Here is a 20,788-nt window from a genome sequence, read left to right on the forward strand (position 1 = left end):
AATTGGTGAGATGTTACCTAGTGGGGTGGGCAGTGGCCTAGGCTTTGCCAGTGTGCAACGGGCAATGCCTTAATCAGGCTGTAGAGGCTCGGTCACGGTTCCAGCAGTCAGCTGACATAGAACACATGCTCAGCTGGTTGATTCAGATGAGGAAGGATACTAAGGCCCGGGAGAGGATGTGGCTCGGCCGTGGTCTCCTTTCAGTTCCCGTTATTCCAGGTCTCTTTTCAGGGGACGCTCTCCTGGAACCCCTTTCATGAGCTCCTGTACAGCAGCAACAGGCTTTTTAAGGCAGCGTTTCTTATAGCCTGAGCATGTGCTGAAAGTACAGCCAGGAGAAAGAATCAGGAAGAGGGGAGATGTTGAGATGAGTGATAGGGACAGGAGCCAACATCCGACAGGCCCATGCTTGTCTCGGGTCTGCTCCTGCCCCCGCCAGCATTAAAGCCATAATGATGATGGTGGCAGTGGCAATGTGGCTTTCCCTTACTGAGTATTGACTGTATTGGGCATTCTCTCTCCTTGCTGCTCACGGTGGTCCACAGACCAGCAGCGTTGGCAGCACCCAGGGATTTAGAAGTGCAGAATTGCAGGCTCTGCTGAAGACCTGCTGGATCAGAATCTGCATTTTAAAGAGGCCCTCATGCTTCCCATGCATATGAAAGTTTCAGAAGCTCTGCTGTGTATTATGCCCCATGTATGATCATGGGAGGAAGACTTTTTTTTTTTTTTTTTTTTTGAGACAGAGTCTCATTCACTCTGTCACCCAAGCTGGAGTGCAGTGGCACGATCTTGGCTTACTGCAACCTCCCCCTCCCAGGTTCAAGTGATTCTCCTGCCTCAGCCTCCCAAGTAGCTGGGATTACAGGCGCCCGCCACCTTGCCCTGCTAATTTTTGTAATTTTAGTAGAGACAGGGTTTCGCCATGTTGGCCAGGCTGGTCTCAGACTCCTGATCTTATAGGTGATCCGCCCACCTCGGCCTTCCAAAGTGCTGGGATTACAGGTATGAGCCACTGCACCCAGCCTGGAAGACTCTTATCATCCCTATTTTTCAGATGGGGAGACTGAAGCTTCAGAAAGGTTAAATTACTTACCCAAGATTATACAACTGGTAAGAGACTGGATTAGGGTCAGCACAAAGCCCCTCTCTGCTCAGACTGAGCACAGGGCCCCTTTTCAGGCCAGTGACTGCCCTCTGAGGTAAACCTGGCTACAGCCTGGTCATGGAGATTTGCGTTCATTTTAAAGAGAACTTGGGTGTCCTCTGGCTGAGTATAGCTCAGACTAAGAGGCAAGTGTTAGAAGCACCCTGGCCTCCCCTGCCCCCAGGTCCTGAGATGCACTAGGGTTATGTTCGGCTTGCCAGGGCCACACTGGAAGGACACAGCCACCTGGCCCTGGTGGTGACCCTGGGCCTGGGCCAGGAGCAGTTGGGCTGCATAGGCCGTACTGAGAGAGCAGCTGACCCTCCCTGACTCACGACAAGTGCCGCATTCCGAGGCGGCTGGGCCAGGCTGGAAAGCGTGTGTGTGTGTGTGTGTGTGTGTGTGTGTGTGTGTGTGTGTGTGTGAGATCACTCAAGTGGGCATGCGCAGAGTCGTCAGGGAGAAAATTCCAGAAAGAAGCCAATTGGAAACTGCATAAGGAAAAATCGTTCTGTTTTGGGGACCCTGGGGGCTGGGAAATTAGGAAGGGGTCACATCGAGAAATAACAGTAGTGGTGCAGCGGAGAGGGAGCTGGCCGGGGCATCCGGACCCCTGAAAGCTCATCTCAGCTCTGGCCTTAAGTCACTCCACCCGCCAGGTCTCAGCTTTCTGCAAAATTTAAGTGCTGAACAAGTACTCGGGAAAGCCTTTCAACCCTGATTTTCTAATATTCTAATGAATAAATATCTGTAAAAGTAATTAAATGCCATGGTGGGTCCCAGGTAGGAAACCTTAGAGGTTCTAAAGCAGGCTGGGGAGAGAATGCAGTCGGGAACCCCATGTCCAGGTCCCGGAGCCAGCCCGGGGGTCCTCCACTCCCCGCCCCAGCCGCAGGGCTGACACAGCGGTTCCCAGCGCCACCGCGAGCCCCGGAGCCCCGCAGCCCCGCCGGGTCAGTGTCAGCCTAGACCGCCAGGCCGCCCCCTCCCCGGCCGCCACCTGATCGCGGGCAGGCGCCCCCTGCTGGGAGCCCGGAGCCTCGCCGGGCAGAGCGACCAGGTCTGGGAGGAGGGGGAAGCCCTGGCCTGGGAGCCGGGAGGCCCGGGACAGACTGGAGGGGGCCCTACGAGAAAGGTGGGGAGCTGGCTGTGGTGGGAGAGAGGACAGAAAGGAAACAGGGAAGCAGAGCCAGACAAGACAGTTGAGACAGCCCTTAAAAGGCCGGTCACGAACAAAGCGCTGGCGAGTGCGCGCCCGCCCACGCGCACAGGTGCCCGCGACAGACGCCCCGTCCCCGCCCACGAGGCCCCCGCGGGATGAGCCCGGCGCCAGGCCCGCACCCACGGCGGCGCTCCTGCCTCCCTCCCCCGGTGCTCCCGGGCCTAGCTAGCGGGAGTCGCTGTCACCTGGGACAGAACCACTGAGGACAGCGCTGTCTTGGGCGCCCGGGGGCAGCCCAAACCCAGCCCAGGACCCCCCTGTCACGAGGGAAGGGAGTGGCCTCCCGGGCTGAGGACCCGCGGCGTGAACACTGTGGCTGGCTTCCGCTTCACAGCCAGGAGATGAAGTCGGGGCTGTTTTTTCCGTTTCAAGCTCTTTGTCTCCCCCCACCCCAAGCTACCATAAGCCAGCCTTAGTGACCTTCCTGCAGTGGGTCCAGGCCCGATACGCTCTCGGCTCCCGACAAAGACGCTCAGGGGCCCAGGTGGAAGGAGGGCTCACTTCCCCACCTCCAGCAAGAAGCTAGGGGAGGCAGAATCAGTCAGCCCCGCAGCCTGCAGGGCGCTGAGCCTGGAAGGGGTGCCTGGAAAGGGTGGTGAGGACCTGGTGGGGAGTACAGGGGGCTGCTTGGGAGGAACGCAGCTCCCCTTATGCTGGGGGCCTGGAGAAGCACCGCGAGAGGGCAGGGTCTCAATAGGGAAGCTGAGACTTCCCTGCCAGGACCTGGAATCAGGGCCACAATACCACACTAACATGTATTGAACACCTACAGTATGCCAGGCCCCATGCTAGGCACTTAATGCTCATCATAACCTAATGATTTTAGAACATTTATCTATCTTGATTCAGTGGGAAAACAGGCCAGGAGAGGTCACAGAGGTCACACTGGAATCCAAACTCAAGTCTTCTAGATTAAAGGCTGAGCTCCGGGGCCTGAGCATGGGGTAGGGAGTGGAGGGACAGAGAATGAGATTAGTAATAGAATCATAATATTTGGACCTGCAGGCGGACCTTGGAAATCGCATCCAGCATCCTTATTTTCCAGATGAGGAAACTGAGTCTCGTAGAGAGGAAGTTGCTTCACCGGGGTCTTGTTCCAGTTGGCCCGGTACCCACCGCCCCCCAGTACATGCCCTTATGCCCAGAAGGCCTCTTTGCAAACACTCCCTTGCAGGGCCAGGGAGGCCGCTCAGGCTGGCCCTCTGGCCCAGGCCTTCCTGCACCCCCTCCACTTTCCACACCCCCTCTGCCATCCTGCTCCTCCTCTGGGGAAGGAGGTCTCTTGACTGGGAGCAGCAGAACGGGGGTATTTTCAGTCCCCTTCTGTGTACCTGAGACAGAGTCAACAGGCCAGAAACCCAGCTCTGACTTTCCTCGTGTTCCCTCTTGCCTGGGCCTCAAGGCCTGCCCCTGCCCAAGTTCTTTCTCTGCCCTAGGCCCTGCTGGGTCCTCAGGGTCAGCACTGTGCCTGGCATGTGGTGGGCCATCATATTTAACTCATGAACAGCTAAACGGCCAGAGGACCCCCATCCCCTGTGGCAGGGACCCCAGGCACAAGGTGGGGCCTATGAGCCACTCTAGTAATTCTGCCGACCAACGAACTGGTCCCTTTGTTCTTCCCTCTCCACAGGCAAAGAACAGAAGGAGACCAACATCGAATCCATGAAAATGGAGGCAAGTGTTCCACCCCCAGGGGCTCTGTGGATCCTAATTCTAGAAGAAGGACACGGGTGGCGAGGGTGTGTGAGGGGGTGGAGGGTGGGCCCCTCCTCCTCCTTTACACATCCCTCTGTGGGAAGGAGAGGAAGTGGGTGTGGAGGTTGGAAGTCCCCCAACAAGGCAGCCGGCTCATCCCCCTCCAGAGGCCAGGCACCTCCCTTTGTGGCCTGTGGCTGTGTCCATGTGCCCCCTACCCCCACCACACATGTCCCTCGCTCCTCAAGCCCACACAGGGTCTGCCCAGCACTCCCAGGGGTGCCCTCTCTGGCCAGGAGCCAGTGTCCACATTGTGTTTGAGGTGAGTGCCTCCTCGGTGGGTCTGTCCGTTCCCACCCTAATGCCCTAATATCTGTCTCTCTGTCCTAGGGCTCCCGGGGCCGGCTGCGGGGTGGCTTGGGCTGGGAGTCCAGCCTCCGTCAGCGGCCCATGCCGAGGCACACCTTCCAGGCGGGGGACCCCTACTACATCAGCAAGCGCAAGCGGGACGAGTGGCTGGCACGCTGGAAAAGGGAGGTGAGGCGCCTTCTGGCCTGGGTCCCAGCCTTTCCTGCAGAACTGGAAAACCAGAAGTGATGGGCCTCAGTTTCCCCTTCAGGCTAACCCTTAGAACTTACTGGGAACCACTTAATCTCTAGGCAGTGATGACTGGTTCATCTGCTCCTTCAGCAGATGCTTACTGGACACTTACTGTATACCTGGCTGTGTACTAGGCCCTGGGCATATATGGTTCCTGCCCTCATGGAGTTGACATTCTGATGGGGGAGACAGGCAGAACATAAAGAAACAAGGGGCTGAAATAGAAGATAGCAGAGGCCTGCTTTAGTTGGGGTGGTCAAGAAAGGCTTCTTGGAGGAGGTGGCATTTCAGTTAAGATTTCAGTTAAGATCTGAAGGAACTGTGGGGGGTGGGGTGGGGGAGAGTGTTCCAGGCAGAGGAAACAGCATCAGCAAGGCCTTGGCTTGACTTGTTTGGCAAACTGTGTGCCAGGGTGAAATGGCAAAGGAGAAAGAGCCAGATGCAGCCGGAGAGGCAGACGGGGCTCCACACATCAGGGCTCTGCAGGGTCTGCCCAAAAGCTGGCTTACTTCTGACAATACTGAGCAGCCATAGAAGGTTTCTGTGTACAGGAAGGATTTGATGTGGATTTGAGAGGCAGCAATGGAGACAGAGGAGAGCTTTGGGGTGTATTTTGGAGCTAGAATCGTTAGGGCTTGACTGGAGGGGAGGGGAACTGGTGGACTCAAGGAGGACTCCCGGGGGTCTGGCCTGAACACCTGGTGATGGTTGTGCTATTTGCTCAAATGGGAAGACCCAGGGAAGGATGAGGTTTGGGATAGGTGGGAATCGAGGGCTTCGTGTGAGACGCCAGGTGCCTGGAGTCTGGGCCGTAGGGAAGTACGGGTGACAGAGGTGGGAGTTGAGAGCAGAACCCTGGCATTTAAATCCATGGGAACTTAAGGGCTCAGCAAGGAGAGAGGGAGGAGAGACAAAGTCTCAGAATCGTGTCCATGAAAACCCTGACATTTGTGGGCCACATGGAGAGGAGGAGTGGCAGGCAGCGGGGACCGAGGGAGAAGACAGGACAGAGCGATATCTGGGGAAGCAAGGGGTTTTCCCGGAGGGTGGCTGCCCAGCCCTAGGGAAAGCTGAGTTCATTGAGACATGCCCATGGCATTGGACAACCTGGAAGGAGCTGGTGACTTTTCAGAGAAGCTTCTTAGGGGTCGGGGAGGTGGGGACAGCCCATGGAGGGCTTCAGCCATGCAGAGAGGTGAGAAAATGGAGGCTGAAAGACTGAGGAGGAAAATCAACTCGCCACGCACAATTTTTGAGCTGTCTTGTATGTTTGATTAGTAGAGAACGGGGTACAAAGAGAAGTGGGTGGTGACCTAGCTGCACAGGAAAAGAGAGGAAACTGCCACCACGTGGGGCACTTCATGTGAACTCAGCTCTCATTTCGTCTTTACCCCAGGCCTCCAGGGGAAGGCGGCCCTGTTCATCTGTTTGCCTTTGTGTGAGAGCTTTCTCTAGAGAAAGTGCAGAACAGAGGCCAGGCGCGGTGGCTCACGCCTGTAATCTCAGCACTTTGGGAAGCTGAAAGGAGGTCAGGAGTTCGAGACCAGCCTGGCTAGCTTGGTGAAACCCCGTCTCTACCAAAAATACAAAAAATTAGCCAGGCGTGGTGGCTCACGCCTGTAATCCCAGCACTTTGGGAGGCTGAGGCAGGCGGATCACCTAAGATCAGGAGTTCAAGACCAGCCTGGCCAACATGGCAGAACCCCATCTCTACTAAAAATACAAAAAATTAGCCGGGTATGGTGGCAGGCGCCTGTAATCCCAGCTACTCGGGAGGCTGAGGCAGGAGAATCACTTGAACCTGGGAGGCAGAGATTGCAGTGAGCAGAGATCACACCATGCCCTCTAGCCTGGATAACAAGAGCGAAACTCTGTCTTAAAAAAAAAAAAATACAAAAAATACAAAAAACTAGCCAGGTGTGGTGGTGTGTGCCTGTAGTCCCAGCTACTTGAGAGGCTGAGGCAGGAGAATTGCTTGAACCCAGCAGGTGGAGGTTGCAGTGAGGCGAGATCGCACCACTACACTCCAGCCCGGGCGACAGAGCGAGACTCCATCTCCAAAAAAAAAAAAAAAAAAAAAAGGGAAAAAGTGCAGAACAGGGTGGGGGTTCTAGCTGCTTGATTGTTTTCATTTCCTCTGGGATCCAGGAAGGCAGAAACTACTTTCCCGGAAGAGCCCGGAGAAAGGGTAGCCTGTCTGAGGTCTGGGAGGAGAGGCACTTACACCTGTGCGTGGAATGTTGTGTTTGGGGTGGAAATTCAGGAACTGAGGCTGTTCTCTCTCAGTCAGTCGCTGCACTCCTGGGTGTCCTGCAACCCGGAAACAGGGACTTTGCTTTTTTAGCTCTTGGTTCTTTGAGCGAAGTGTTTCTGTTGTCATTTAGCTCTGGGGCAAGAAGCTTAGACATTATGACTTTTAGGACCTGGAAGAACTTTCAGAAATTCCGTGATTCTCAAACTATGCTCCCTTGAAGAAGCAGTATGGAGGCCTGCCCTCAGTTACAGTGAACTCCCAGAAAAAATTAGATCATAGATACATTTTCTCAATTTTAGGTCTCTACTAAAATTTAAAAAGACTTTTTTGGGCTGGGCACAGTGGCTCACACCTGTAACCCCAACACTTCAGGAGGCCGAGATGGGTGGATCATCTGAGGTCAGGAGTTTGAGACCAGCCTGGCCAACATGTTGAAACCCCGTCTCTACTACAAATACAAAAATTTGCTGGGCGTAGTGGTGGGCACCTGTAATCCCAGCTACTTGGGAAGCTGAAGCAGGAGAATCACTGGAACTCAGGAGGCGGAGGTTGCAATGAGCCGAGATTGTGCCACTGCACTCCAACCTGGGTGACAGAACGAGACTCTGTCTCAAAAAACAAAACGGCTGGGCGCGGTGGCTCAAGCCTGTAATCCCAGCACTTTGGGAGGCCGAGATGGGCGGATCACGAGGTCAGGAGATCGAGACTATCCTGGCGAACACGGTGAAACCCCGTCTCTACTAAAAAAAATACAAAAAACTAGCTGGGCGAGGTGGCGGGCGCCTGTAGTCCCAGCTACTCAGGAGGCTGAGGCAGGAGAATGGCGTAAACCCGGGAGGCGGAGCTTGCAGTGAGCTGAGATCCGGCCACTGCACTCCAGCCTGGGCGACAGAGCGAGACTCCGTCTCAAAAAAAAAAATAAATAAATAAACAAAACGGACTTTGTAAAACTCATGAACATCTTCGAACATATGCAGAAGCAGAGAGTAGTGTAACGACCTCCCATTGCCATCAGCTGGCTCCAGCAATTCTCAAAAGATTTTCTAGTAAGTCTTCAACCCTTGGCATTTGCATCCCCACTCCCAACCAATGAAGGTAACAGTAGGCATTACCAGAAAAACCAGAATGTTGATTTAATTTAAAAGACTTTAGTACATGTGACTTGCGATGTGGAGATCTCCAAACAAAATATATTTTCTTCTAATATAACATTATTCCTTATTCATATGCTATAATTAAAGAATTCCACGAGTTCTAGTACAAGTTTTAGAACTACTGATCTCATTTTCAGACTAGGTGACTTGGGGTGACCGAGTTTGATAACTGGCCACAAGCTCACAATGAAGAATTGGGAACAGGACTAGAATGGAATTAGAATTTAGGTTTCCTGTTCTGATGTGGGGCCCAGCCCCTGACTGTCACACAGTCTTCTCCTGGGCTCTGCCTGGGGTTAGGGAAGGGCTAGATGCAGGTATCAAGAAGATTGGGAAAACACAGGTAGCTTTCAAGATTCCCAAGTCCCCCTCAGACTCAAGAGTAGCAGCTGTTGCTATCAGGCCTGTTTTCTTTGTTTGTTTGTTTGTTTTCGAGATGGAGTTTCGCTCTTGTTGCCCAGGCTGGAATGCAATGGCTAGATCTCGGCTCACTGCAGCCTCTCCCTCCTGGGTTCAAGCGATTCTCCTGCCTCAGCCTCCCGAGTAGCTGGGATTACAGGCACCTGCCAACACACCCGGCTTTTTGTATTTTTAGCAGAGATGGGGGTTTTACCATGTTGGTCAGGCGCGAACTCCTGACCTCAGGTGATCTGCCCGCCTTGGCCTCCCAAAGTGCTGGGATTACAGGCGTGAACCACTGCATCCGGCCTATCAGACCTGTTTTTTTTGTTTTGTTTTGTTTTTGAGACAGAGTTTCGCTCTTGTTGCCCAAGCTGGAGTGCAATGGCACGATCTCGGCTCACTGCAACCTCCGTCTCCCAGGTTCAAGCGATTCTCCTGCGTCAGCTTCCCCAGTAGCTGGGATTACAGGCACACACCACCACGCCTGGCTAATTTTTTGTCATGTTTTCTAAATGGTGTAATAACAGCACAGACATTTCTTCTCTTTTCTCAGTCTCATTTTGCTCTCTGACATTTGAGCCCTTCTGAAACTGCCTCCCTGGGCCTTCCCAAGGCCCCTGCAGGTTCCTCCCCACCTCCTTCAGCTGATCTCAAGCAGCAACCTCTGTTAACTGCATCCCCAGATCTCCACCCCCCACCCTCTGCCAGTGTTGATCCACTAACCACTTACCCACCCTCCTAGATCCAACTACCCACCTCCTCCCAAAAAAGGCACCTCCCCTCCCGACAAACCACCCAGCCTTCAGGACCCAGCTCCAGCTGTTCCCCAGGCAATATCACTTGAAGGGCCAGCCAGCACTTCCTAATCTCAGGATGCAACGCCTGCAACCCTTCATTCAGGGCACCTTTACTGAGCCGATTTCCAGAAGCCTCCACAGCTGAGCGACACGTAAGATACTGGGGCTACCGAAGGCATAGAGGATTCCTAGTTTTCCCGTGATAGGATGAGGGCTCATAGCGCCTGCAGAAAAAGCTGCCCTGAACTGGGCATAGACAACGAACGCTGCCTGGGGTCATCTATGCATCAGCAGGAGGTGGCTTCTGGCTTTTGACGGTTGAACTGGAATTTAGGGGAGGGGTGAGGAAGGCATTTCAGAGGGAGGAATATAGCAAGCACATACCTCCCGAGGCACAAGACACATGGGCTTTTCAGGAACGGGAGTTTGTTGTGGTGGTGCACAGTGGGTGTGGGCAGAGAGCAGCTAGGAAATGCGGCTGGAAGGTGGGGCGGGGTCAGAAGGTCTCCCGTGCTCTACTGGGGAGCAGCCACCAGACCCGAGGCTGCACCCGCCCTTCCCCTAGGCTGTGTGCCCCACCTGGGGGTTCTTCCCTCAGAATGCACTCCCCAGCTTAACTTGCTTCTCCTTGCCCACCCTTGTCAGACCAGTTACTAAGTGAGCCCACCCCAGATTACCCACTCCAGGCTTTCCCTCCCCCAAGATTTAAGACGACTCAGAATGCCACAAAATGAAAGAACTGGAAAACAAGTGAATGGGGAAAATGAGACATTTCCACAGTCCCTGAGGCTGAAGTGAGAATTCATGCTGGAGCTGGGAAGGAAGTTGTTGTCTTGTGTCTGTTCCATCTCCTGTTGCTCTTCCTTCACCTGCTTACTAGTCCTGTAAGGACTAAGCTCTGCTTTAATCATGATCACACCCTGCTGTAGAACCTCCAGTGGCTCCCCATTGTCTCCCCCATCATGTCAGATGCCCTCTGGCTATTTCTCAAGTCTTCAACCCTGTGACCTCCACAATCAACCCACCCCACTTTCACTACAGTCCTCTAATAGGAGAGTGTCCCGTAGGAGGGGACCTTGCCATGCTCCTTCCTTCCTGTCATTGTTCCTGCTGTGCTTTCCCCAGTCCATTCTTCAGGGTTGAGGCCAAGAGCTGCTACCTCCTCCAGGAAGGTTTCCAAGATTTCTCCAGTCCACAATGACCTCTTCCCTTCCCTGAATCCCTGTAACTCTTACTGGGTTTTTGTTTGTTTGTATTTTTGAGACACAGTTTCACTCTGTCTCCCAGGATGGGGTGCAGTGGCACAATCTCTCGGCTCATTGCAACCTCCACCTCCCGGGTTCAAGCGATTGTCGTGCCTCGCCTCAGCCTTCCCAGTAGCTGGAATTACAGGCACGCACCACCACACCCAGCTAATTTTTGTATTTTAAGTAGAGATGGGGTTTCGTTGTGTTGGCCTGGCTGGCCTCGAACTCCTGACCCCAAGTGATCTGCCTGCTTTGGCCTCTCAAAGTGCTGGAATTACAGGCATGAGCCACTGCACTCCTTACTGTTAATATTACTTAGCACTGAATCATATTTCATCAGGGTATTTTTCACTATTTCTTATGTGTTAATCACATCTTCCCCTGTCTGGCCTAATACAATGGGCAGGGAGAACAGGCCCAGTGAATACCTACCGGTCGGCTAAGCAGTTAGGAGGTGGGTGAATGTGGGATCACTTCTCTGGGAGCATGAGATCTTGGGTCTCCACCATGGCAAGGGCTCACACCCTTGATTTCGAGGTGGTTTTTCCAGGGGTGCTGACTGGTATACCTGGAGGATGGCATGGGACTGGTATGGACAGGCTCCATGGGTAAAGTGGGGCCAGAATCTCCTCCATCCTGTGTTCCTGTCGTTCTCACCGGGCTTCTGAGCTGAGGAGAACCTTCTTTGGCCTGGCAGAGCTGGCCAGGGCTGTGGGGAGGGCAGGGATGGAGCAGTTCCTCCTCCCAAAGGAACGCAATCCCTTAGTTCCTCTTCCTTCTAATTCTCAGAGCAAAAGGCACTCTGATGGAGGGCTTGAGGGTTTAGGAAGGGCCTCTCGCTTCATTAGCCCTCCCTGTAGCTCTGCAAGGCAGATGAGCGCAGAGACCCGGGGTCAGTAGCTGGGCGGTCATCTCGCCTGGGAGGCCACTGACTCCAGTTTGTGTCACTGCTGGTGGTTTTAGGACTCAGTTACAGCACATCGATGGCATGACTCGCTCATTAATCTCTTCACCCCAGCCAGGTTCTAAATTCTGTCTAGGCAGCAGGTACCATGTCCTACTGTACCTAGAGCACTAGGATCTGGTCTCTTTCCTGCTTCCAACCTGAAGGTAGGGACCCTCAACTCATGCATCCTTATACTTATTAGATGCTTAATAAATATTGAATAGTGATAATGAAACATCTGTGTCTGGAATATCATAGTCTCTCCTCCCTTCCCTCGCAGCACTCAGATACAACCCACTCCCTCCACCCAGGGCTGCCCAGCAGATAGCAGAGCCTTCATGGACCTTAAGGGTCGGCTGCTGTTTACTGCGGCCTTTGGAGGCAAGTTCAAATACTGCCTTGAAGCCGGGCGCAGTGGCTCATGCCTGTAATCCCAGCACTTTGGGAGGCGGAGGCGGGCGGATCACGAGGTCAGGAGATCGAGACCATCCTGGCGAACACGGTGAAACCCCGTCTCTACTAAAAATACAAAAAATTAGCTGGGCGCAGTGGCAGGCGCCTGTAGTCCCAGCTACTCAGGAGGCTGAGGCAGGAGAATGGCGTGAACCCAGAAGGCGGAGCTGCAGTGAGCCGGAGATCGCGCCACTGCACTCCAGCCTGGGGGACAGAGCGAGACTCCATCTCAAAAAAAAAAAAAAAACAAAACAAATACTGCCTTGAGTGAGGTCCCGCTTACTGGGTGTGGGACCTTAGGCATTACTTACCCTGTACCCCAGCTGAGGTTCCTCCTGTGTGGATAGACTTGGCTGTACTCTGCATCCCCATGGCAGCAGCACTCACTAGCTTGTTTTCTGCCTCTACCCATTTCTGCATTTAAATTTGTTCAATACAGGCATTCTGGGCACCCTCTGCCCCCAGGGCTGGCATGTGGGAGGTGCAGGGTGAAAGTGTGCTGAATCAATGAACAATTCTCATCTCGGAGTTGTGTGGATTAATAAGGTAACACACAACATTTAAAGCTCCTGGCACAGAGCTAGCATATAATAGGAACTTGGTAATTTTTTAGAAAGTATTTTAAATTACATAAGTATTACACAAATATGTGAAAAAGTCCACCCAAACTTGCCACCCCAAAATTTTATTTTGAGACAGGGTCTTGCTCCATTGGCCAGGTTGGAGTGCAATGGCATGATCGTGGCTCACTGCACCCTCAACCTCTTGGGCTCAGGTGATCCTCCCACCTAAGCCTCCTTAGTAAACAGGCATGTGCCACCACACTCGGCTAATTTTTAAATTTTTTGTAGAGATGGGGGTACCCTTATGTTGACCAGGCTGGTCTTGAACTCCTGGGCTCAAGCAGTCCTTCTGCCTCAGCCTCTCAAAGTACTGGGATTATAGGCATGAGCTACCACACCTGGCCTGAAAAATTAATTCCTTCACCAGACGTACTTGATGCTGTGACTTTGGTGTATGTCATGATTTTTTTCTATCTGTGTGTATGCGTGTAAATACATAATTTTGCTTCAGGGGTCCTTTTTTTTCCTTTTCTTTTTACACAAATGGAACTACACTGTAGTTTCGTTTTACAGCTTGGTTTTTGACTTCCAGTAAGTCTGTGCAATCTAGCCACGTAATTACTATTATATTCCACCATATGGGTTCCCATGGTTTTATTTAGCCGTTCTGATACTGGTGGGCATTTATGTTGTTTATGATATTTTACTATTTAGCACTGCAGCTGTGAACATCCTTGGTCATACATCTTTGTGCATCTGTTTCTCTAAGATAGATACCTAGAAAGAAAAAGGTCTAGTTGAAGGGAATGTGCATTTAACATTTTATGAAATCTGCCAAACTGCCCTCTAAAAAGGGCACTGCCAATTTATGCTTCTGTGAACAGGGTATGAGAAGACCTTTGCCAACATCAGTATTTTGCTAGTCAAATGGGTGGGAAAATAGTATCTTGTTATGCTTTTAATTGGCATTTCCCAGATAATAAGTGAGGTTGAACATCTTTTCCTATGTTTATTGGCCATTTGTGCTGCTGCTTCTTTGAGCTTAGCAAATGTTGCCTCCTCTGACTTTACAACCCTGCAGTCTCAACAGACTGTGCTTCCTGTCCGCCCTGGGGAGAGCAGGCCATGAATGTCCAGAAGGTCCCCCCTGCTGTGCCATATTCCATTTAATAAGCAGTCACTCCGCACCTACTAAGTAAAGGGGCCTTGTGCTAGGGCCTGTGGGAAGGAGGAGATGAATAAGGTGTGATCTCCTGGGCTTTAGTCTAGTTCAGGAGAAATGGCAGTGCAAAGTAGACCAGTAAAGGCTCCAACCAAATTATTAGCCAACTGTATGGGTAGCAGCTTTAGGGTATTTGGACTGGAAGACATTCCTCACTTATTTGCCATACCTGACCTTTTGCAGGGTGGCCTCAAAAATAACATCCCCCTTGAAGGAGAGGATGATGTTTGGAGTAGGCACAGCAAGTATACTTTACCCAAAGGCTGAACAAGTTCTAGAGGCTCCCATGACAGCCTGTAACCAGTAGTGACTTCGAGGGCTGGCCTTTACCATAGGCTACGAACGTTGCCACAAAGGGACTCCCCATTGTCCTGTAAGTAGATGGGTTGGTTGCGCACCAGATTCTTCACTTCTGGGGCACAGAGAGAACAGCTCTTAGAACAACCCCTACTTTTTAGTGGTGAGAAAAAAAGAGGCAGGGTGGGGTAGGCGCCTGACTAGTAGCTGGCCCAGGGCCAGCTCCTGGCCACAGCAAAGCCTGAACCAGGGAAAGGGTGTTGAACTTTACTGAGCACCTACTTTACATCAGGCACTATGCCAGGAGCATTAGCTTTTACCACAATCCTAAAACATGTTACCTGTATTTAATATATAAGAAACCTTTGGCCGGGCGCGGTGGCTCAAGCCTGTAATCCCAGCACTTTGGGAGGCCGAGACGGGCGGATCAGGAGGTCAGGAGATCGAGACCATCCTGGCTAACACGGTGAAACCCCGTCTCTACTAAAAAATACAAAAAACTAGCCGGGCGAGGTGGCGGGCGCCTGTAGTCCCAGCTACTCGGGAGGCTGAGGCAGGAGAATGGCGGGAACCCGGGAGGCGGAGCTTGCAGTGAGCTGAGATCCGGCCACAGCACTCCAGCCTGGGCGACAGAGCGAGACTCTGTCTCAAAAAAAAAAAAAAAAAAAAAAAAGAAACCTTTTTTTTTTTTTGTCTTTGTTTTTATTTGAGATGGAGTCTCACTCTGTCACCCAGGCTGGAGTGCAGTGGAGCGATCTTGGCTCACTGCAACTGCTGCCTCCTGGGTTCAAGCGATTCTCCTGCCTCAGCCTCCCGAGTAGCTAGGATTACAGGCTCCTGCCACCACACCCAGCTAATTTTTTGTATTTTTAGTAGAGATGGGGTTTCACCATGTTGGCCAGTCTGGTCTCAAACTCCTCACCTCATGATCCACCTGCCTCAGCCTCCAAAGTGCTGGGATTACAGGCATGAGCCACCGTGCCCGGCCAGAAGTATTTTTTAACCTCTGTTTTGCTATTAGAAAACTAAAATTGCCGGGCGCGGTGGCTCAAGCCTGTAATCCCAGCAGTTTGGGAGGCGGAGGCGGGCAGATCACAAGGTCAGGAGATCGAGACTATCCTGGCTAATCCGGTGAAACCCCGTCTCTACTAAAAAATACAAAAAACTAGCCGGGTGAGGTGGCGGGAGCCTGTAGTCCCAGCTACTCCGGGAGGCTGAGGCAGGAGAATGGCGTAAACCCAGGAGGCGGAGCTTGCAGTGAGCTGAGATCCGGCCACTGCACTCCAGCCTGGGCGACAGAGCGAGACTCCGTCTCAAAAAAAAAAAAAAAAAACACTAAAATTTATCTAGGTAAGTAGGTTGTGGCCACATGGGTATCCTAATGGAGTGGCCCAGTGGGCCAGACTAGACTCCAAATCTCACCTTGCTTCTATTGTGTACCCAAGTGACTCACCTACACTCCCAGTTTTCCTGGTTTCCTGGCTTGGAAATTGTCATGAAATTGAAGAATGCACTTAGAAGAGAGGGAGAGAGTTGGCCTGGCTTTCCAGCCTGCCGCATGCTCTTCCCGCCCCTGGCCTGCAGTTGTTGGGGCTGTTCCCCATGCCTCTTTGCCAGGAGGCTCGGGTCCCTTTCAACCTCCCCAACCACCCCTCCCAGCTCTACTCATGTGGTCCTGAACCCTTGCCCTTGAATTGCTGTTTTTTCATGACCATATGGATGATGATGTGAAACTGGATTAAGAAAATGTTGGAATGAGATTTGGGAGGCCTGGTTTCTCGTCTCAGCTTCTGCCCCTCCTTAGCTATGAATGTGAGGAGGTCTTTCTGCTTTCGGCATTTTAGTTTCCTGGTTTATAATGTGACAGAAATAAATGACATGACCCCAGAAATTGTAAAATTCCATCATGGCAGGTTGGGGGGGTGAGACTAGAATCATGATCTGCACTCTCTTTGTTACCTAGATTACCTTGTATATAAATTCTAAATTAAATATTTGAGTGAATTCTCAGACCTTGTATATATGTCTCTTCTAAAGGCACATACATGAAGCATCCTTATAAAAACTCGTTTTAGCTGGGCGTGGTGGCTCATGCCTGTAATCCCAGCACTTTGGGAGGCCGAGGCGGGCACATCACAAGGTCAGGAGATCGAGACCATCCTGGCTAACACAGTGAAACCCCGTCTCTACTAAAAATACAGAAAATTAGCCAGGCGTGGTGGCAGGCGCCTGTAGTCCCAGCTACTCTAGTCCCAGCTACGTGGGAGGCTGAGCCAGGAGAATGGCGTGAACCTGGTAGGCGGAGCTTGCAGTGAGCTGAGATCGCGCTACTGCACTCCAGCCTGGGCGACAGAGTCAGGCTCCGTATCAAAAAAAACAAAAAACAAAAAACTATTTTTTAAAAAAACCTTTGATCCAGCGCAGTGGCTCACGCCTGTAATCCCAACACTTTGGGAGGCCAAGGCAGGCGGATCACTTGAGGCCAGGAATTCGAGACCAGCCTGGCTAACATGGTGAAACCCCGTCTCTACTGAAAATACAAAAATTAGCTGGACGTAGTGGCACATGCCTGTAATCCCAGCTACTTGGAAGGCTGAGGCACAAGAATCGTTTGAGCCAGAGTGGTGAAGGTTGCAGTGAGTCAAGACTGCGCCACTACACTCCAGCCTGGGCGACAGAGCGAGACCCTGTCTCAAAACAAAACAAAACAAAAAACCCAAAGAGTTGTCCAGCCTTTACTGAGCAGATACTGTGTGCTCAGTCTTTAAGATACCACTTTGTGTGTCTGGGTGTCTACTATGTTCCAACATTTTCTAGACACTAAGGAAGCAAATTTAAAGGTAAGTCAGAATCCCTACCCTCCCCTGCGAGAGGTTGGTAGTAAATGAATGAATTGTGCTGTAGCAAGGGCAGGGTTGTTTTAGAAATACTGAAGGAGGGACTATGCAAGCAACTTCCTAGCCCTACCTAAGGACCTCAGGGAAGGCGGTGCCCAGGGAGAGGCAGGGTACCGCCATTGACCTGAACAGGACTGCTTGGCAGGGACAGTGGGGGAAGGGCATGGAATGGGGTCCGAAGGGAGATGGTCAAAGAAATCCTCTAGGAGTTTGGAGTCTAGAGCACCTCAAGGTTTCTACAATATTTAGGCCAACTTTAACTTTCCCATAGCACTGTCTATGGGGCTGACAAAGCAGAAAATATAATGGCCAATGTTCTCTCTGCTTTAAAAACCAGACTGCTTGTCAGGGAGGCCGTGGGATGTTCAGGTATGGGGTGGTCTGCCAGAGCCCTCTGTGCCACTTTATTAAAGGGCGAGTACACTAGTTAAAGGAGTTAATGAACCTCAGTACTTACTACTTATTGCTTAGTAATTCCGTACTTAGTAAATACACATATACTATGCTAGTGGTGGGGTGGGGGGAGACCAGTTGGATACAGTCCCTGTCCCAGAGGCAGATATTGTCAAGTGGAGGAGTCAGGAATGTTCCCAACAAGCCTCAGTGGCAGGCAGAGCGTGGGGCTTGCTCTGTGCTCCTGTGTAATAAGAGCCCAACATGAATCATAAAGGAGCACGAGAGAAGCTTCCTGGAGGAGGCAGGCATCCTTTGAGAATTTCAGTAAGTGCAAAAGAGGCTGGGTGCAGTGTAATCCCAGCACTTTGGGAGACCAAAGTGGGAGGATCGCTTGAGCCCAGGAGTTCAAGACCAGCCTGGGCAACGTGGCCAGACCCCCTCTCTACAAAAAAAAAAAAATTAATTAGCTGGGCATGGTGTTGTGTGCCAGTGGTCCCAGCTACTCAGGAGGCTGAGGTCGAGGCTGCAGTGAGCCATGATCATGCCACTGGACTCCAGCCTGGGTGACAGAGTGAGATACTGTCTCAAATAAATAAATAAATAAATAAATAAATAAATAAATAAAATAAATAAAAGTGTAAAAGAGGAGGAAGGCATTTCAGGAAAAGGAACGACTGAGGGCAAAGAGAAGGAGGCACTTCTGGGTTGTTTAGGGAATAGTAGATCTGGCAATAGGGTGCAGGGCTTAGGGAGGATGGGTAAGAAGAGAGAGAACTAGAAAGCAAGGTGGTCACATCCTCAAGGGTCTTCCTGCTATAGCGAGAAATTTAGGCTTCGTTGTGCAGTGGAGAGCAGGGGTGGAAGAGAATTGGACATGTAGTTTAGGAAGATAACCTGGCAGGATGGTAAGGATTCCCCAGAGAGGGGAAGTTTAGAAGCAGGACCAGGTAGGAGAACATTACATTTGGCCTTGACTGAGGGTTGAGGTAATGAGAGGCAGACTTGAAAGAATTGCTAGAACTGGTCCTGGTTGGAGGGGAGGGAATAATTTGCCTGGTATCGGGGGCTGGGCTGGGGACAGGGTTCATTATCTGAGCTAGAGAATCCTGGAGGAAGAGCAAGTTTGAGGCAGGATGGTGGAGTGAACTTTTCATTTTCTTATGTATTCTGATGAGCAGAAGTTTTTAATAAAGTCCAACTTACCCATTTTTTTCTTTTATTGGTCAGTTTGTGTGTGTTATCTCTCAGAATTATCTGTCTACCCCAAGGTCATTAAGACATTTTCTCTTAGGAGGGGGTGGATTTTTGAGTGAGGGTTTGGATAAGCTGCTTTTGAGAAGCCAGCAGATTGGTGTCCATGGGGACAGGTTTTTTTTCTTTTTGAGACAGAGTCTCACTCTGTCGCCAGGCTGGAGTGCAGTGGCACAATTTTGGCTCACTACAACCTCTGACTCCCTGGTTCAAGTGATTCTCCTGCCTCAGCCTTCCGAGTAACTGGGACTACAGGCACGTGCTGCCACGCCTAGCTAATTTTTGTAATTTTAGTAGAGATGTTGGCAAGGCTGGTCTCAAACTCCTGACCTCAGGTGATCCACCCACCTCGGCCTCCCAAAGTGCTGGGATTACAGGCATGAGCCACCATACCTGGCCACCTCTGGCTAATTTTTGTATTTTTAGTAGAGATGAGTTTTCACCATGTTGGCCAGGCTGGTCTCGAACTCCTGACCTCAAGTGATCTGCCCAAATTGGTCTCCCAAAGTGCTGGAATTACAGACGTGAGCCATCACGCCGGGGCTATGTTAATTTTTGAGACAGAGTCTTGCTCTGTCGCCCAGGCTGGAGTGCAGTGGCATGCTCTGATCGTAGCTCACTTCAGCCTGGAACTCTTGGGCTCAAGTGATCCTCCCACCTCACCTTCCCAAGTAGCTGGGATTACAGGCACGTGCCGCCACGTCCTCTGTGGAGCCCTTTCTGACTTCCATCAACTCCCTGCAGCCACCCCGCATCCTTCACCTCTCAGTCTGCACTCCGTCCCAGGCCAACTGCATGGTGTGTGTGTGTGTGTGCGCGCGCAAGTGTGCATGTGAATGTTACCATTTTTCTGACTTGCCATTCTTCAATAGCAACTCTACAGATGCCACAGCTCTTCCCTGTTCCTCTTTAGTCCATGAATGGTGGGCAGTATAAATATTATTTTCACTTGCAACTCAGATGGATTGAGCAAAAACAGGAATAACAGCTCAGCTGCCTGTATATTTGATGCTAGATGCTATTGGAAAGGCAGCTTTGTGAGGCAAAAAAAAAAAAAAAAAAAACAAGAATTGAATGAACTTGCTTATATACCAAAGATGCTCTTAGACTTCAGTGTTTCTCAAAGGGTGGGATTGTGTGCTATCCCACCAGAACCACCTGGGCAGTGCATTAAAAAGGCACACTCCTGGAGCAGAAGCTCTGGGGCAGTACCTGTAGGTCTGATTTTCTAGCCGGCCCCCCAGATGATTCTGGGACTTACTACAGCTTGAAAACCACCAAGCTTCAGATGATTAGAAGTAAACCAAATCTGGCACAGATGAGAGTCCCACACAGATGTATCCGTAGATGTATTTATTGTATCACCTACATTGGCAGTGGGGGCCTCTCTGCACATTTTGCTTAAACATGACTACCTGGGCCAGGTTAATCACGTTGGGAATTTAGTGATGTGCCCAGCACGGGTGATTGATATGGCCTGGGTTGCCAGTCTAATCTTGAATAACAAGCAAGGAAGAAGTATGGACTCTAAGGCGGCAGACCTAGGGAACAGTTTCCAAACAGGGTTTGGGGGAAAAGACCGGAAAGGACTTGGTACAGGAATTTAAATGTTTCCTTTCGGATGGAGATGGCAGGGTTCCCGCTGTTTTCAGCAATAGTTACCGCAATGCCTGTCTGCTGGGATCCTCTGGAGTCTTCTCTTTGGACCCTGAAACTTGAGAGGGTCTGCATGCCTGAATCTGAATGCGGCTCCTTTAGGCCCCTCCCTTTGACCCCCGGAGCCTGGAGAAGGGGTGGGGGAAGGGTGGGGAAAACAGGCCTGGCTGTTAAGGTTTACCAGGTTCCTTTTGGCCCACACGCCTCTTAGTATAAACTTAACACTTCTCTCCAGGGTCCAGTTTCTAAAGCAAAGTGACAGCATCGACACGTCCCTAAAGCAAACTTGTCATGAAGTCCCTCACCTCTCAAATGTGAGTCCCTCCTGGCTTCCTTTGATCTTATCTGTAATATTTAGCAGATACATGTGATTCCATTAGGCTAGTTAGGAAACCAAGACCCAAAGAAGCTAGGGGTTATTTAAGGTCTCGTCATCAGCTATAAAACGCCCTGCTCAGCACCCTGCTCAGTGAAAGACCTGGCATCCCCTCCCAGTTGAATTTCCTGGTAAGGGGCATGTGAGATCCGGGGTCATGGGGCACTGCCACCCTCCCCCCCTCGCCGTGGCATCTCTGCTCCCTGGCCCCAG

At 51.4% G+C, this 20,788-nt stretch overlaps 1 protein-coding gene across 10 annotated transcripts in view; it reads left to right on the forward strand.

Moving 5' to 3' along the window:
- Positions 1 to 20,788, forward strand: part of DNMT3A (DNA methyltransferase 3 alpha) — a 109,791-nt gene that overhangs the window by 63,150 nt on the left and 25,853 nt on the right. For 5 of the 10 annotated variants that reach the window (XR_006691758.3, XM_074012184.1, XM_005576392.5 and 2 more), the window contains 2 exons: positions 4,000 to 4,043; positions 4,455 to 4,601. Coding sequence is in view for 6 of the 10 variants with exons in the window: in XM_074012184.1 (XP_073868285.1) it covers positions 4,000 to 4,043; positions 4,455 to 4,601 (191 nt within the window). In the remaining 4 variants the exon portion in view is untranslated. Of the gene's footprint in view, positions 1 to 3,374; positions 3,478 to 3,999; positions 4,044 to 4,454; positions 4,602 to 20,434; positions 20,514 to 20,788 lie in introns of those variants that run through there. The other 5 variants (XM_074012186.1, XM_074012185.1, XM_065527309.2 and 2 more) reach the window with 3 other exon arrangements.

This window comes from Macaca fascicularis, chromosome 13, assembly GCF_037993035.2.
Source record: "Macaca fascicularis isolate 582-1 chromosome 13, T2T-MFA8v1.1".
In the NCBI taxonomy this organism is placed as follows: Eukaryota; Metazoa; Chordata; class Mammalia; order Primates; family Cercopithecidae; genus Macaca; species Macaca fascicularis.